A 17390-nucleotide genomic window follows, 5' to 3' on the forward strand; every position below is an offset into this window, starting at 1 on the left:
TTAATTTTTGTATTGACCCAATCCAGAACTTTGGGTCGTTTCCGGAAATGATTTAAAGTCTGGGTTGATTACACGTTTCAAGTTCGGTTTTTCTTACCTTCCTGTCAAGCATTCATGGGACCGTTTAATCATAAAGCACATGGAGATTGTTTACAGGTATCCATGAAGTCATGGAGGAGTACTTTACGCCGTCGTCTTCTGTCAATATTAAAACAAATAACAATCAAAAAAGTTTAATAGTAAACTGTTTATACAGATTCAGAAAGAGTTGCACATGGAATGATGTCTTCGATGATATCATTGACGATTTGAGAACGCATGATTCAGTAGATATTCATAAAACCGACACGATAACAGTTTCTGTCTCAAACAAATCAGGTACAGAATATTTTTAGCCTGACTTTATGGAACCAGTATCAGTGGTTAAACAATTCGATAGCAGCCTGAAGTATGCCATAGTTTCTATTAAACGTTGTGAAGACGAGAAAGATGAAACCACTCCTCCATGATTCATGGATACCTGTAAACACGCCTGTCCGGAGGAAGGGCGCATTTGAAATTTATAATTGATAGACAATGCCAAAACTATAAGAAGCCACAGAAACTACACAAAGATGTAGAGAAAATGAATGGTTGGCTTGTAAAAATAAATATACTTTCTCTATACTAAATCTATCTTCTATTGCAATGAGTATGCTCCTTTAGGATAAGGGGGGGGGGGGGGGGGGGTTCAGTGGTCAAAGTTAAGTTTTTGAGTTTTGGTCTTTTTTTGTAATACTATATGCAATAGTTCAACTAAATTTGGTGTATGGAAATATTTTATGATGTATATGTCAGTCATGCAGGTTTTATTTGACCTTGACCTCATTTTCAAGGTTCATTGCTCAGTGTTAAGTTTTTGTGTTTTGGTCTGTTTTTCTTAAACTATAAGCAATAGGTCAACTATATTTGTTGTATGGAAGAATTGTTAGCTGTACATGCCTGCCTAGCATGGTTCATCTGACCTTGACCTCATTTTCATGGTTCATTGGTCAATGTTTAGTTTACTTGGTTAATGTTAAGTTTATGTGACAGTTGTAATAAAGCTTTATATTTAGAACTATCAACATAATATCAATGATTAGTAAAGAAGGCGAGACATTTCAGCGTGTGCACTCTTGTTAACAATATATGCCCAAATTATTTACATACTAATTTTTATGCCCCCACCGTAGTGGTCTGGGCATTAAGTTTTACCCTTGTCCGTCCACGTACGTACGTCCCAAAATTGGTTTCCGTTCTCTAACTTGAGTTTGCCTAAACCAAATGTTATGAAACTTATACACAATGTTTATTACCACAAAACACAGATCAAGTTTGAATTTTGGTGGTGTCACTTTTTGAGAGCTTTTCTCATCACTTGGCGTCTTCGTCGACGTTAACTTTTAACATTTTGAATTTCATCTAGAGATCCACTGAATAGAATGAAACCAAACCTGGCATGAATGTTCCTGAGGGTCTGACCAAGCTTTGTTACTTTGTAGCCGATCCATCATCCAAGATGGCCGCCAGCGGGGGACTTCATTTAACATAGGACCCTATGGACAATACATACAAATGTCTTCTTTTAGAGAACCACTGAATGGAATGAAACCAAACATGGCATGAACGTTCTCTATGAGGTGCTGACTAAGTGTTGTTACTTTGAAGCTGATCCATCATCCAAGATTGCCGCAAGAGGGGGACTTAGTTTAACATAGGACCCAATGGGAAATACATACAAATGTCTTCTTCTAGAGAACCACAGTATGGAATGAAACCAAACAAGCCATGAATGTTCTTTATGAGGTGCTGACCAAGTGTTGTAACTCTGTAAACAATCAATGATCCAAGATGGCTGCCAGTGAAAGGACTTCATTTAACGTAGGACCCTATTGACAATACATGTGTACATACAAATGTCTTCTTCTAGAGAACCACTGAATGGAATAAAACAAAACATAGCATGATTGTTTTTTATGAGGTGCTGACCAAGTGTTTTTACTTTGAAGCCGATCCATCATCCAAGATGGCCGCCAGAGAGGGACTTAGTTTAACGTAGGACCCAATGGGAAATACATACAAATGTCTTCTTTTAGAGAACCAGTGAATGGAATGAAATAAAACATGGCATGAATGTTCTTTATAAGGTGCTGACTAAGTGTTGTGATTTTGTAGGCGATCAATCATCCAAGATGGCCGCCAGCCAGGGGGACTTGGTTTAATATAGGACCGTATGGACAATACAAACAAATGTCTTCTTCTAGAGAACCACCGTATGGAATGAAACCAAACATGGCATGAATGTTCTTTATGAGGTGCTGACCAAGTGTTGTAACTCTGTAGACAATCAATGATCCAAGATGGCCGCCTGAGAGGGACTTAATATAAAATAGGACCCAATGGGAAATACATAAATATGTCTTCTTTTAGAGAACAACTGAATGGAATGAAATAAAACATGGCATGAATGTTCTTTATAAGGTGCTGACTAAGTGTTGTAACTTTGTAGGCGATCAATCATCCAAGATGGCCGCCAGCCTGGGGGACTTGGTTTAACATAGGCCTGTATGGACATACAAATGTCTTCTCCTAGAGAACCACCGTATGGAATGAAACCAAACATGGCATGAATGTTCTTTATGAGTTGCTAACCAAGTATTGTAACTCTGTAGACGATCAATGATCCAAGATGGCCGCCAGCAAAGGGACTTCGTTTAACATAGGACCCTATGGACAATACATACAAATGTCTTCTTCTAGAGAACCACTGAATGGAATGAAGCCAAACATGACATGAATGTTCCTTATGAGGTGCTGCTAAGAAATCTATGATATATGTACAGAAAATGTTGCTGGGTAAAAAATACTCAGAATGTCAATATCTGTCTGCTATCTTTTTCTGCCAAGGAAGACTACAATATCAAAGCAAAACAGACATATAACTTGTTTCTATGGTATGTCAGGGGGTTGGAGGTGATTAATGATTGAATAGAATTATCTGGTGATAAAATGTATTTCAACTTGATACTGTAAATTCAGAAATTATTATGAGGTTTTTATTAATGCGAATAATGCGATTGGGTGAGTATCGCATTAATAAGAACTTGCATTCTGATATCTGAAACATACATCTTTATGCAGATTTTCCTGAAATTGCAATAATTTATCTCATATTTTTGTCCAATCTTCAAAAATCACAATAATAAATGCATGCAATAATTTCTGAATTTACAGTACATGTATTCCAAAGAGACAGGGGAGATGAATAATCCATGATTTATACCAATAATTCTAATGGTCATGTTTGTATGATGATATATGTCAGTTGTCTTTGACTCCATTTTCATATTTCAAATAAGAAAATAAACCGTATGTCATGTATGTGGTACGAACAGTCTTATGGTCTAACGTTTCTATCTGATGTATGCCTTTGACTTCACTTTCTTATTTCAATTAAGTAAATAAACCATATGTGGTACGAACGTGTCTTATGGTCTAACGTTTCTATCTGAAATATGCCTTTGACTTCATTTTCTTATTTCAATTAAGTAAATAAACAAAATGTGGTCTGATGTATGCCTTTGACTTCATTTTCTTATTTCAATTAAGTAAATAGATATAAGAAGATGTGGTATGAGTGCCAATGAGACTAGTCTCCATCCAAGTCACAATTTGTAAAAGTAAACCATTATAGGTCAAAGTACGTCCTTCAACACGGAGCCTTGGCTCACACCGAACAGCAAGCTATAAAGGGCACAAAAATGACTAGTGTAAAACCATTCAAACAGGAAAACCAACGGTCTAATCTATATAAAAAAACAAGAAACACTTATGAACCGTATCAACAAACGACAACTACTGAATATCAGGTTCCTGACTTTGGACAAGTGCAAACAAATTCAGCGGGTTTAAACGTTTTAATAGGCGCCAACCTTCACCCTACCTGAAACAATAGTGTAACATCACAACATAGAAAAACACACTATGATATAAACCATATGTGGTACGAACGTGTCTTATGATCTTAAGTTTCTATCAGATATATGCCTTTGACTTCCATTTTCTTATTTCAATTAGTTTATGAAATCAGAATTTAGGTTTAATGAGATTATTTGATATTTTCGGTTATGTATTTACTTCAATGTTTTAGTAATAGGACAACTGTAAACAGAATTATTGTCAATTTTTGGGGAAAAATGGTTTTCTAGCTATATAATTACCTATCCGACAAGTACAATTAAATGCTGTGTTCGCAACAGCACAGCGTATTGCACAACAGCAAGAAATCTTTAATTGAATATAAATTCAATTCATATACTAGTAACCAATTTCAAGTTCTTCGACTACATTGATTCAGAAACCTATAATATGTCAAATATTTAATTACAATCCAAATTCAGACCTGTATCAAGCTTGAATATTGTGTCCATTTTTGCCCCAACTGTTCAGGGTTGGACCTCTGCAGGTGTATCCAGCTGCGCTCAGCGAAGCAGTTTATTGGCGTCCTTTGTCCGTCGTCGTCGTCGTTAACTTTTTACATTTTGAACTTCTTCTAGAGAACCACTGAATGGAATGAAACCAAACATGGCATGAATGTTCCTTATGAGGTGCTGACCAAGTGTTGTCACTTTGTAGCTGATCCATTATCCAAGATGGCCGCCAGCAGGGGACTTAGTTTTACATAAGACCCTATGGGAAATACATGCAAATGCTTCTTCTAGAGGAGCACTGAATGGAATGAAACTAAACATGGCATAAATGTTCCTTATGAGGTGCTGATGAAGACCTTAATACATGTATCTTTATATATTGAGATCTTCTGTAAACTGCAAAAATATCAAGAAAAGAAGATCTACACATAAGTCAACATGAGCAATATTGTCAATTGACATCTTGTTGGAGTTATTGTCCTTATAAAGTCATTTTCTACAATTTCAATGAATTTATTTGTAATTTCTGTAAACTTTCCAAAAGCCTTCTGCTTTTGATTAAATTACGGGGCCAATATTAAACCAAATTTGGCCTCAATCATTTTTAGGGTATCTGTTATGATTTTAATCTATTTTTACATGATTCCCAAAACCAAAGTAGATACAGGTGAGTGACACAGGCTCTTGAGAGCCTCTAGTTGTTGTCGCTAAAACAACTTAATTTTTTTCTCCCTAAAACATACACTGCCAATATTGAAGGCCCTTTAAATTATCCAGACACACAATGTGTAAATTGTTTAAATGTATATGAATTTAAAAGATTAATATATATAAAAAAGAAAATGCAAATAAAGGTTACCATTTAAAAGTGTTAATGAATAGTTACTGTAAGTTTCCTTCAGAAATGTGATAATAACTTAAAATTACATTTAACAGGACAACAATCTTTAGAGTATGTTTAAGCATATAAAAAAAATAAAAAAATATTGTTTGGTGATAGACATCTGTCTCAGATGGAAAGACAGGTACAATGTACCTAATCTGGTTGCTGATTTGAAGGCCACAGTTTTAATTATCTCATCTTGATATTTCAAAGAGAAAGAGGAGATTAACAATCAGGATTTGTACCTTGATTTGTACCAATAATTCTAATGGTCAGAAGTTTTTTTCTGATATATGTCAGTTGTCTTTGACTTCATTTTCTTGTTTCAATTAAGTAAATAAACCATATGTGGTAAGAACGTGTCTTATGGTCTAACGTTTCTATCTGATATATGCCTGACTTCAGTTTCTTTTTTCAATTAAAGTAAATAAACCATATTAGGTACTAACGTGTCTTATGGTCTTACATTTCTATCTGATATATGCTTTTGACTCCATTTTCTTATTTCAATTAAGTAAATAGATATAAGAAGATGTGGTATGAGTGCCAATGAGACAACTCTCCATCCAAGTCACAATTTGTAAAAGTAAACCATTATAGGTCAAAGCACGTCCTTCAACACGGAGCCTTGGCTCACACCGAACAGCAAGCTATAAAGGGCCCAAAAATGACTAGTGTAAAACCATTCAAACAGGAAAACCAACGGTATAATCTATATAAAAAAACAAGAAACACTTATGAACCACATCAACAAACGACAACCACTGAACTTCAGGTTCCTGACTTTTGACAAGTGCAAACAAATCCAGCGGGTTTAAACGTTTTAATAGGCGCCAATGTTCACCCTACCTGAAACAATAGTATAACATCACAACATAGAAAAACACACTATAATATAAACCATAAGTGGTACGAACGTGTCTTATGATCTTAAGTTTCTATCAGATATATGCCTTTGACTTCATTTTCTTATTTCAATTAGTTTATGAAATCAGAATTTAGGTTTAATGAGATTATTTGGTTTTCTAGCAATATAATGACCTATCCGACAAGTACAATTAAACTGCTGTCTTCCAAGGCTGTCATGGAAAGTTTTATGTGGTTTAACTTAAGAAACCAATATTCGTCAGGTTATGGGGTTTGAAAAATGAAAATAAAGGTACCAAATTGCCATAAACCAATATCCCCTAAATAACTTTCCCAAATCCTTATGCTTAAGTTTGTATGAATATCCCCTTAGTAACTTTCCAAAACTCTCATTTTTTAGCTGACCTGTGTGAGCTTTTAACACCACTTTGTGGTCCTTCTGTCATCCATCTCAAACTTTTTCAGAAATCTACACTGAAACCACTGGGCAGATTTGAACAAAAGTTTCCCTACCTCAATTTTTAGTGAGTCTCCTTTTAAAGATATTTTGAATTATCCCATTTTCAATCAAAACATGGCTGGTATTGCTTAAAATGTGCAAATAAATGTCTAATATCTTGAAATCTATAATATGTATGCAGAAAATCTGGCTGGGTAAAAAATACTCAGAATGTCAAGATCTATCTGCTAACTATTTCTACCAAGGAAGACATATGATATCCAATCAAAATAGACATAGAAGTTGTTTTGATGGTATGTCAGGGAGGATGGATGGTGATTAATGTGTGAAAATATGAAATGGGGATTACTTAAGAAATAATTCTTTCATGCCATACTATTTGCTCATTTTAACATGGGTAGGCATTATATTTGTCAATATCTTTATACTGAGCATTAGCATTAATTTGATTCTAATAGGAAAATTTAGAACTTTTGTACTTCGAAATTGACCAATAATACATGTTTACTGAGCATTAGCATTATTTTGATTCTACTAGGAAAATTAAGAACTTTTGTACTTCGAAATTGTCCAATAATACATGTTTGAAAGGCAACCATTTTGATTTGATGAAGCAACAATATTATAGAAAATCAACTATTTCACAACAAAAAATTAACAGATACATGTAAACTTACTTTTAAAATGATTTTATTTAATATCCTAGCAAGCAACACCAACACAAATATCCATTTTCAACTCCAGCATTGTTCAATATACAACTGACATTGCAATTTCAATTGTAATGTCAAACACGTGCAGCCCATGTTCTATTGGAATTAGAACATGGCTTTGTTTCCAAAGCGAAAGAATAGCGTACTATTAGAATTGTCAATACCAATGTCATTGAAAGTTAAAGATATAAACAAGCAAATGGGTGGTCATATCTATAATGTGTAAGTTGAATAGCTCTAAATATGAATTAGGGATTACTTGTCAATGTCATTGCAAGTTATAGTTTGCTTTCAATACAACATATTTCATATAAAGATAATTTTCTTTTCTCCCACTAGAGTACCTGAACTACGAAGATGGCAAATTTTCCAAAAGTCGTGGAACAGGTGTGTTTGGAAACCAAGCTAAGGACACAGGGTTACCTGCTGATATCTTTAGATTTTACTTACTGTATGTCAGACCAGAATCACAGGTAAAATATAAGACAAAAATCTCATGTAATTCTCATTCATATTCAGTGAGTTGCTTTACACCCAAGTAAGATGACATCATCTTAGTTTAGTTTATGATTTTGATATTTAAACAATGATCTTAGATTCGCTTAGATTCAAATGATATGAAAGCAAGTGATAAAGCTTTTTTTTCATGGAGATCTTTTGCTGAACTTGTGCTTTCACTTGCTACCTTATTCCTTAAATACTCACAGCATTAATTGGAGGCATAAGTTTGATTGAAATTTAAGATAGTAAACACGGTTCAAAGTTAACTTGTGAGATTTTAGATAATGGCTGACAATTTGCCTATAATTGTAAATATGTCTATATACTGAAAAGTGTTGGAAATTTATATATATATATTTTTTTTTGGTAAAAATCTGTCTTATAAGATGACATGTGAATACATTTTCAATTGACACTTTTGTTTATAATTTGATTTTTAAGTGTCTGGACCAATTACATTAAAGATATAATTTTAAAGTCTAATTTTCATTGCAGGATAGCAGCTTCAGTTGGGACGATTTCTTGTTGAAAAATAATAGTGAACTTCTAAACAATCTTGGAAACTTCATTAACAGGTAAAAGGACCTGAATCTATGACATCAAGTAAAATTTATATATTCAAACAAAAGTCAATATCTAATAATTTAGCTAAAATAAAAGCAAAAACAGTGATAATCATAACTTTGTAGAAAGTAGCAAAATCAAAAGGTAGACATGAGTAAAAGAAGACAAATCCTCATCACATAAAATTGAGAATGGAAATGGGGAATGTGTCAAAGAGACAACAACCCGACCACAGAACAGACAACAGCAGAAGGCCACCAACAGGTCTTCAATGCAGCGAGAAATTCCCGCACCCGGAGGCGTCCTTCAGCTGGCCCACAAACAAATATATATACTAGTTCAGTGATAATGAACGCCATACTAAACTCCAAATTGTACACAAGAAACTAAAATTAAAAATAATACAAGACTAACAAAGGCTAGAGGCTCCTGACTTGGGACAGGCGCAAAAATGCGGCAGGGTTAAACATGTTTATGAGATCTCAACCCTCCCCCTATACCTCTAGCCAATGTAGAAAAGTAAAAGCATAACAATACGCACATTAAAATTCAGTTCAAGAGAAGTCCGAGTCTGATGTCAGAAGATGTAACCAAAGAAAATAAACAAAATGACAATAATACATAAATAACAACAGACTACTAGCAGTTAACTGACATGCCAGCTCCAGACTTCAATTAAACTGATTGAAAGATTATGTCTTCACTGAATGCATTGAGGGTACTCAAAAAAATAACTCAATATATTTATTTTTTTTAAAAATGACATACTGTGGATTCATTATTATTTGTTGGATACCAATTTTTATGAAGTTTGTTGGTACAGGGGAATCATGAATTTATTAGTGCAACCAATTACAAATTTTCTATATGAATATATGTAGACTTTGGCAAAACTGCATAAATTGGTAACCAGAATAGTAAATGAATCCCCAGTAATATTATTAATTCGTATTTTTTAACTAATTTGATTCGTTCAGAGATAGTCACATGTTAAACTATATTTTCGAAGGTAGAGAGAAAACGGCGGATAGAAAAAAGCATATTGCACAGCAAAAAGCATATTGCACGGTTATTTTTAGAATATCTAAAAACCGATATACTTTGTGACATCATGTTATGAATTTCATGATATTGTTAAAAGTTTTATAAAAAAATATCTATGATCGATTATTTGAAGAAAAAAAATCTTCATATACATAAGATGTAAACAAAAAAAGGAAATGAAATAACAACTTATATGTTGTTATTGTCTAGAAGACAATATGATATCTATAAAATTCCAACAAAATCAAAAAATCAAATCAGGATTTTGATACAAATATGGTCGGAAATTAATAATATAACAATATTTTTTAAAGAAAAAAAAAAAAAACAATAGAAATTTTTTGTTTAAAAGTCAAGAAAAAAAGACATTGTGTTTAATGTTAATTGTAAGAAAAACATTATGTTTTGGTAGGGGATTGAAGTTTCTTAGTGACAACTTTGGTGGAGTTATCCAAGAAATGAATCTTAGAGATGAAGATAAGGAGCTGTTAGCCCTAATAAACAGAGAGTTACAAACCTACATCGATAATATGGAACAGGCAATGTAAGTATATTTTTTTTATAAGAATTAAGAGAAATGTAGATGGCTTAAATTAAAAATTTGAGGCTTTTGCAGTTTGTTTGATCAGATAAAACTATTAAAATGGTCAGAAATTTTACCTTGCAAACTGAAGTCAAACCACAGTCAAGTAAACAATGTTAGCAGTACAAATACCATTTTGAAAATGTCTTTATATTTTTTTTTACCAAAGCAAACAGCTCTTTCAATCAAAAACCTAAAACTTTTAATGGCATACTTTAAGGTAAAATGTGTTGTCAAATTAAAACATCCTGCTTATGAGTTGTAATTTGGAGAAACTCACATATAAGAATTGAGACATTTTGTTTGCATTAGATCTATACATTCCTATATTTTAGATTGAGAGACTCTATACGTAACATAATGAGTATATCCAGATTAGGGAACCAGTTTATGCAGTCCAACAAACCATGGGTCTTAGTTAAAGGAGGTGCAGAGGACAAGTTAGTTGTTGACAAGTGTCCATTTATTATTATAGCCTAACTTATAAATGAGAAATTGTATAATTTGGAAATTTATTCATGGAACCCTTAGTATGAATATTAAATGTTTACTGAAATGTAAAACATTTCAATCAAAAAGACATTTTCTTTGAATTTATTGAATTTATTGGTGTTAAAGATATAAGTAATTAATTCTAAATTCTGAAATTTAAAAAAAAAATTGTATTCATAATAAATAAGCAGTCATTCTGAATCAGTATTTCAATTTCACCACTAAAGACAACTGTCAATGTGGTTGATGGCTTATGACAGATACATCAACATTTTTCAACTAGTTTTGATTGTTCCCACCGTTTTCCCTCTTAATTTGGGTCATTGAAGGTACATAGATATTGTATTTGTTTTATAACCAAGATGACATAGTTGATAAAATATGTTAAAACTGCAATAACTATTACTTTATATAAAGATATTACATGTAAAACATTTATTCTCTGATCCACCTTTAAGTTGTATACTCTATCTATAGGTCAAGATCAGGAACAGTTGTTAGTTTAGCTGTCAACATTGCCAATCTTTTGTCAGTGTTACTACAGCCGTATATGCCAGAGACAAGTCAGACTATACAGACACAGTTAAACACACCATCAGACTCTAATGTAGTGTATAGAGAATTTGTATGCCACCTGCCACCCGGGCATAAAATTGGAAAGGTAGCAAACTTTCACAGCACTTTTATGCATATAAATTTTTAACTTCAGTTGTGGAGGACATGTCTTTCAATTGCTGATGTGTTGATATCAGATTCTTGTGAACAATGAGAGCAAAAATAGGTCAAGTGTAGATTTTGGAGTCCAGCTCTGATCTATCACTTAATCATTTTATGATGCCAAAATTTTTAAAGACAAGTAATGGGAGTATAGCAAAATTTTGTCACATGAGTTTCTTTGAGAATTCATTTAGGTACAATTTTTCATTCTTTGACAATTTGGCTATTTATTTGTACCATATTTCTTTATTTTGTCATTTACATCAATGAAAATTTGCATTAGATAAGGAAAAAGGACAGGCAGAGTTTTGCATTGTCAAATATATGTTTTTTTTTATGCCCCACCTACGATAGTAGAGGGGCATTATGTTTTTCGGTCTGTGCATCTGTCCGTTCGTCTGTCCCTCCCTCCGTTTGTCTGTCCCGCTTCAAGTTAAAGTTTTTGGTCAAGGTAGATTTTGATGAAGTTGATGTCCAATCATCTTGAAACTTAGTACACATATTTTATATGATATGATCTTTCTAATTTTAATGCCAAATTAGAGTTTTGACCCCAATTTTAATCTCTTGACAAAATCTATTATTTGACATTGATTTGGAAGTAGTCTAAAAATGATCCTTTTATTTTCTTACAATATTACAGACTACCCTCTGTTGTTGATAACATTTTGATACATGGAAAACAAAAAAAAAACATTTGAGAGTGGTCTCTCTGTTTATAGGGCATCAGATCGGATTTTCAGTATTTGCTTTGGGACAAAATATACTGGTATATATCAATGAAAAACATGTATGGTCCCTTGCCAGAAAATAGGGCAGGTCTGGTTTTTTTTTGGCGTTTTGATAAATCTGGTGAAATTACATGTTTTCTCTAAGTATGATCTTGATTTACATAACACTTTGGGAATTGGTGCATGCATAATGGTACATATGTAAATGACAACTTTTTCACTAGATTTTGGTCAAATTTGACTGAATAATCCAGAGGAAATAGTATTTGTCTACTACTTAAAGCACGCAATATGCTATTTCTTGAATCATTTTTTGAAGAGGCAACAAGATCTTTAAGGGTTGGCAATCAAACTTAAGGTTGGTTAGGAGGTAGGAAACACACATATATTGTTTTTGGCCTAATTGTAAAATGCCTATTTGATATACAGCAAGTAGAAGTCTAAGTCAACTGAATAAATTTCAGATAATCTTATTTTTTTTGGCAGCCAAGTCCTTTGTTCCAGAAAATAGAAGCTTGTAAAATAGAGGAATTTAAAAAGATGTTTGCTGGACAGCCAGCCCCTGAGACAAAGGCAAAAAAGGTATGTTTCCTTAGATATCAGTAGATTGTGTCCGTGGTAAATGAGAGTATTATTTGGCCTCAAAAAAAAACTGAGCTCTTAAATTTTGTTTCATTAATTATTGATTCCTTTGTTTACATTTAGAGAAAATTATTTAATATATTAAAGTAGGGAATGGCACCTTTCACTATGACATCCTCATTTTGTGCGACCATTGCTCAATCTACAAAATTAAGAAGAAAGCAGTAGTTTAGAATAATAATTTGACAGAGTTAACTTAATATACAGATGTAGCCCCAAACCAAATTTGTTAGACTGTGATAAGGTGAAGTTAAGTCAAAATATTTGTTTGCATTATTGGAGCAGTATATTATTTGTCAAAATTAATGATAAGATAAGTAATTGTTATTAAAATGAGAATATTGTTAAATTTCTAAAACTCGAATGAGGAAATAAAACCAGGTCTTAATAGAAATTAGATATATAAGAATATCTATATCATGAAGACATTTTCATAAAAGGAGTAAGGTAAAGGAAGACTTACTACATTTATCTTATTTGACTTTCTAATTATCTACTTGTTTGATTATGTTTGATTTGTAATATCTCAGTTAAAGACTAGGTGAATATTGATGACTGTTCAAAATGTTCAATGATTTTTAAATGAGGTAAGTAAGGCAGCAGGGTTTCTAGAGACCATTTCAGGCTTAGGTCAATCTCAAGTAAATGTCATTCTTATAAACTATATTTGGACTTTCAAATAATATGTGACCCACAATCATATTACTTCGCAGAAGAAATCATATTTGGGGATATAGCAACCTCCTGCCAAAAGAAGGTCACTCTAACAGACATTTAATACATCATTGACTTCAATACTGTTTTATGTCAAAGTTCAGAATTAAAGGGGCATTTGCTAGGAAGTTGACAAAAAAATCAAAATGTTATTTTTTGTTTGTTTCAAACATTTTTTAAAGCAGACTTGCGAAATAATATTTTGCTATTAGCAATTAGTTTGCTTCAATTTTGTCAAAATAAGGTCAAAAGCATTGCTGATGTATTATTGGCTTGCAAGTCAATAATTCAAACCTCGTATGATTTTGAATTATTGTAAGGTTTTGCTATTTGTATATTAAGGTGAAATTCATCATGCAGTTTATAGAGAAGAGATTTAGATTGCAAATTTTATTTTCAAAAACGCAAACAAACAATTGAAAGGGACAGACATCTATGACATCCATGTATCATATCACAACCACCATAACTAATTGGGATTACAAAAATGAGATTCTCGTGTCTTCAAGGAACAAAGGAACTAAATTTGAGAATAAAATTTCCAAATATATATTATGGTATGAAATCAATTCAGTGAAATGTGGGGTATATGTCAATGATGCAGCAACTAAACATCCCATTACAACCATAAATGACATATAAAGGCATTGTTGTATAAGATATTTGATGGATTGTACAGTATTTGAAAGTCTAAGGCTTTACTGGCTATCTATTCAGCAAAAGTGGCAAAATCTGTTATTTTCAAATTATTTATATAATGTGAATTTGTGAACTATTTGAAAACATTCAAAGTTACTGCTTTGCATGAATATTTTGAATGCCAATGAAAAAGATAACAAGCACAACTGAGCCTGGCTGAATTCCCTTGGACTTATCTTATCATGAATTTTACCAGAAATGACCTGGACCTTTGTTATAATCATGCTGTTTTAACCCCTGTTCAGCTCTAATAGTTAGGAGTCAGGAAGACACATTTCTACCTAAATAAATCTTGAAGTTGAGATACATGAAGTCAAAGGGGACTTAAGGTTTGCACTCTGTCCGTCAGTCTGTCTGTCTGTCTGTCTGTCTGTCTGTCTGTCTGTCCGGCAAATCAGTTTTCCACACTTTTTTTCTTTGTGCTTGAAGATATTGATTTGATATTTGGTATATTGTTTTATCATGACAAGTTACAGATCAAGGTCGAATTTTGTTCAGGTCTGATGGTTTTGTGCAGAGCTATGGTCCTTGGACTTAGAAAATTCACTCAAATAATCAGTTTTCTGCGCTTTTTTCATCAGGCTTGAAGATATTAATTTGATAATTGGTATGTAGTTTTATCATGTCAAGTTACAGATCAAGTTCGAATTTTGTTCCGGTCTGATGATTTTGTGCAGAGTTATGGTCCTTGGACTTTGAAAATTCACTTAAATAATCAGTTTTCCACACTTTTTTTTGTCATGCTTGAATATATTGACTTGATATTTCTTATATAGTTAACACCATGGCAAGTTATAGATCAAGTTAGCATTTTGTTCCAGTACAATATTTTTGACCTTTAGGGGACTATGTATTGCCATGCAGTACTCTCAGAATGCTTGTTTTGAATACCACTGAAAAGATCAGACAACACCTGCCTTTAAAACTATAGGAAAGATCAAATGACCCAAATTTGAACACCATATGAAAGATCAAATAACACTCCCTTTGAATACCATTTTAAAAGATCAAAAGGCTCTTGCTATTTTTTATACGAGCGCAAACAAATTTTTGGGATCGTATAATGGTATGATGTCGTCGTTGGCGGCCGAAGACACATTGGTTTCTGGACAATATCTTTAGTTTAAGTGAATGGATCTCTATGAAATTTTTTAAGAAGGTTCAATACCACAAAAGGAAGGTTGGGATTGATTTTGGGGATGATGGTCCCAACCATTTAGGAATTAGGGGCCCAAAAGGGGCCAAAAACAAGCATTTTTCTAGTTTCAGGATATTAACTTGTGTATAAGTATTTTGATTGCTCTGAAATTGTACCACAATGTTTAATACCACAAGTAGAAGGTTGGGATTCATTTAAGGGGTTATGGGGCCAACAGTTTAGGAATTAAGGGCCAAAAACAACAGTTTTTGTAGTTTCCGGACAATACTTTGTGTGTAAGTGTATGGATCTCTCTGACATTGTACCACAAGGTTCCATATCACAAAGGGAAGGCTGGGATTGAGTTTGGGGATAATTGCCTCAAACTTGTAGGAATTAGGGGCCAAAAAAGGGCAAAAAAGGAGCATTTTTTCTAGTTTCCAGACAATAACTTGTGTTTAAGTGTATGGATCTCTCTGAAATTGTACTACAAGGTTCCATACTACAAAGGGTAGGATGGGATTGAGTCTTTGGGTTATTGCTCCAGGGGGGATTTCCAAAAGTTGTTTTTTTTTGGGGGGGGGGGGGGGGGGATTTTTTTCCAATTTTTGTAAGGAATTCATATTTTTTTTCAAAAGTGTTCAAATCAAATTTTTGAAAAGTTTAAAGAAGAAATCTTCAATTGCGCAGTATTGGGCAATAGATTTGTAAGATCTTTGACCACATTTATTTTGTGTCAGAAACCTTTATTATGTCAAAAATTTGATCACAATCAAAATTCAGACAGTATCAAGCTTGAATATTGTATCCAAATTTGCCCCAACTGTTCAGGGTTGGACCACTGCGGGCGTATCAGGCTGCGCTCAGCGAAGCATTTTATTGTAGATTCTCAGCAGTATGTAATTATCAACTCCTACTGTTGAAAAAAGTGGAGTGAGCAAGAGAAATTTTGTTTTTTATTTTTTTCAAAAATTTGTTTTTCAGAGGTGAAAAAATTTTCTTTGGGGTCATGCTTGTAGTCTTAATTAGTTCAACCAAAATATTTCTGAAAGGAGATGATGTGCTGAAGTACTCATTTATTGTCGAGCCTGCGACTTTTGGCACAAAAGCGAGACAGCAATCCTACATTCCGTCGGCGGCGTCCACAAATATTCACTCTGTGGTTAAAGTTTTTGAAATTTTAATAGCTTTCTTAAACTATTCTGCATTTCAACCAAACTTGGACAGAAGCTTGTTTATAATCATAAGATAGTATCCAGAAGAAAATATTGTAAAAAAAAAAATCCTGTTTATCCGTATTTTACTCATATATGGACTTAGTTTTTCTACCAGTTAGCATAACATTCACTCTGTGGTTAAAGTTTTTCAAATTTTAATATCTTTCTTAAACTATCCTAGATTTGTACCAAACTTGGACAGAAGCTTGTTTATAATCATAAGATAGTATCCACAAGAAAATTTTGTAAAAAAAAAATCATGTTTATCGGTATTTTACTCATATATGGACTTAGTTTTTTTTGTCAGTTAACATAACATTCACTCTGTGGTTAAAGTTTTTCAAATTTTAATAACTTTCTCAAACTATCCTGGATTTGTACCACACTTGGACAGAAGCTTGTTTGTGATCAAAAGCTAGTATCTAGAAGGAAATTTTGTAAAAATTTATTTCCTGTTTTTCCATATATTACTTATAAATGGACTTAGTTTTATTCCAGTTAACATTATGTACAGTCTGCAGTTAAAGTTTTTAAAACATTTATTAGATTCATAAACTTTCTTGGATTTTTACCAAACTTGAAAAGAACTTCTTACAATCAAAAGATAGTATCTAGAGGAAAATTTTTAATAATTTTTTCCCCATTTTTGTTGCGCCTGCGACTAACAGCAAAAGAAGGCGAGACACTAGGTTCCGTGGAACCCTTACAAGTTTTTATGCCCCCGCCGTAGCGGATGGGGCATTAAGTTTTACCCTTGTCCGTCTGTACGTATGTACGTACGTACATACGAACGTACGTACGTACGTCCCAAAATTGGTTTCCGTTCTCTTACTTTAGTTTACCTCAACCAAATCTTATGAAACATATACACAATGTTTATTACCACAAAGCACAGATCGAGTTTGAATTTTGGTGGTGTCACTTTTACCTTTCTAGAGTTATGACCCTTTACAAATGGAAAAATTGCTGAATTT

The 17390-nt window shown here is 33.1% G+C and overlaps 1 protein-coding gene across 1 annotated transcript in view; it reads left to right on the forward strand.

Annotated features, from left to right (window-relative positions):
• Positions 1 to 17390, forward strand: part of LOC127730245 (methionine--tRNA ligase, cytoplasmic-like) — an 83324-nt gene that overhangs the window by 50042 nt on the left and 15892 nt on the right. Inside the window, exons 16-21 of the mRNA XM_052238544.1 lie at positions 7714 to 7847; positions 8371 to 8450; positions 9896 to 10027; positions 10402 to 10506; positions 11036 to 11219; positions 12493 to 12588. Of these exons, the coding sequence (XP_052094504.1) occupies positions 7714 to 7847; positions 8371 to 8450; positions 9896 to 10027; positions 10402 to 10506; positions 11036 to 11219; positions 12493 to 12588 (731 nt within the window). The remainder of the gene's footprint in view (positions 1 to 7713; positions 7848 to 8370; positions 8451 to 9895; positions 10028 to 10401; positions 10507 to 11035; positions 11220 to 12492; positions 12589 to 17390) is intronic.

The sequence above is a fragment of the Mytilus californianus genome, unplaced genomic scaffold (genome assembly GCF_021869535.1).
Source record: "Mytilus californianus isolate M0D057914Y unplaced genomic scaffold, xbMytCali1.0.p SCAF_2, whole genome shotgun sequence".
Taxonomy (NCBI): Eukaryota; Metazoa; Mollusca; class Bivalvia; order Mytilida; family Mytilidae; genus Mytilus; species Mytilus californianus.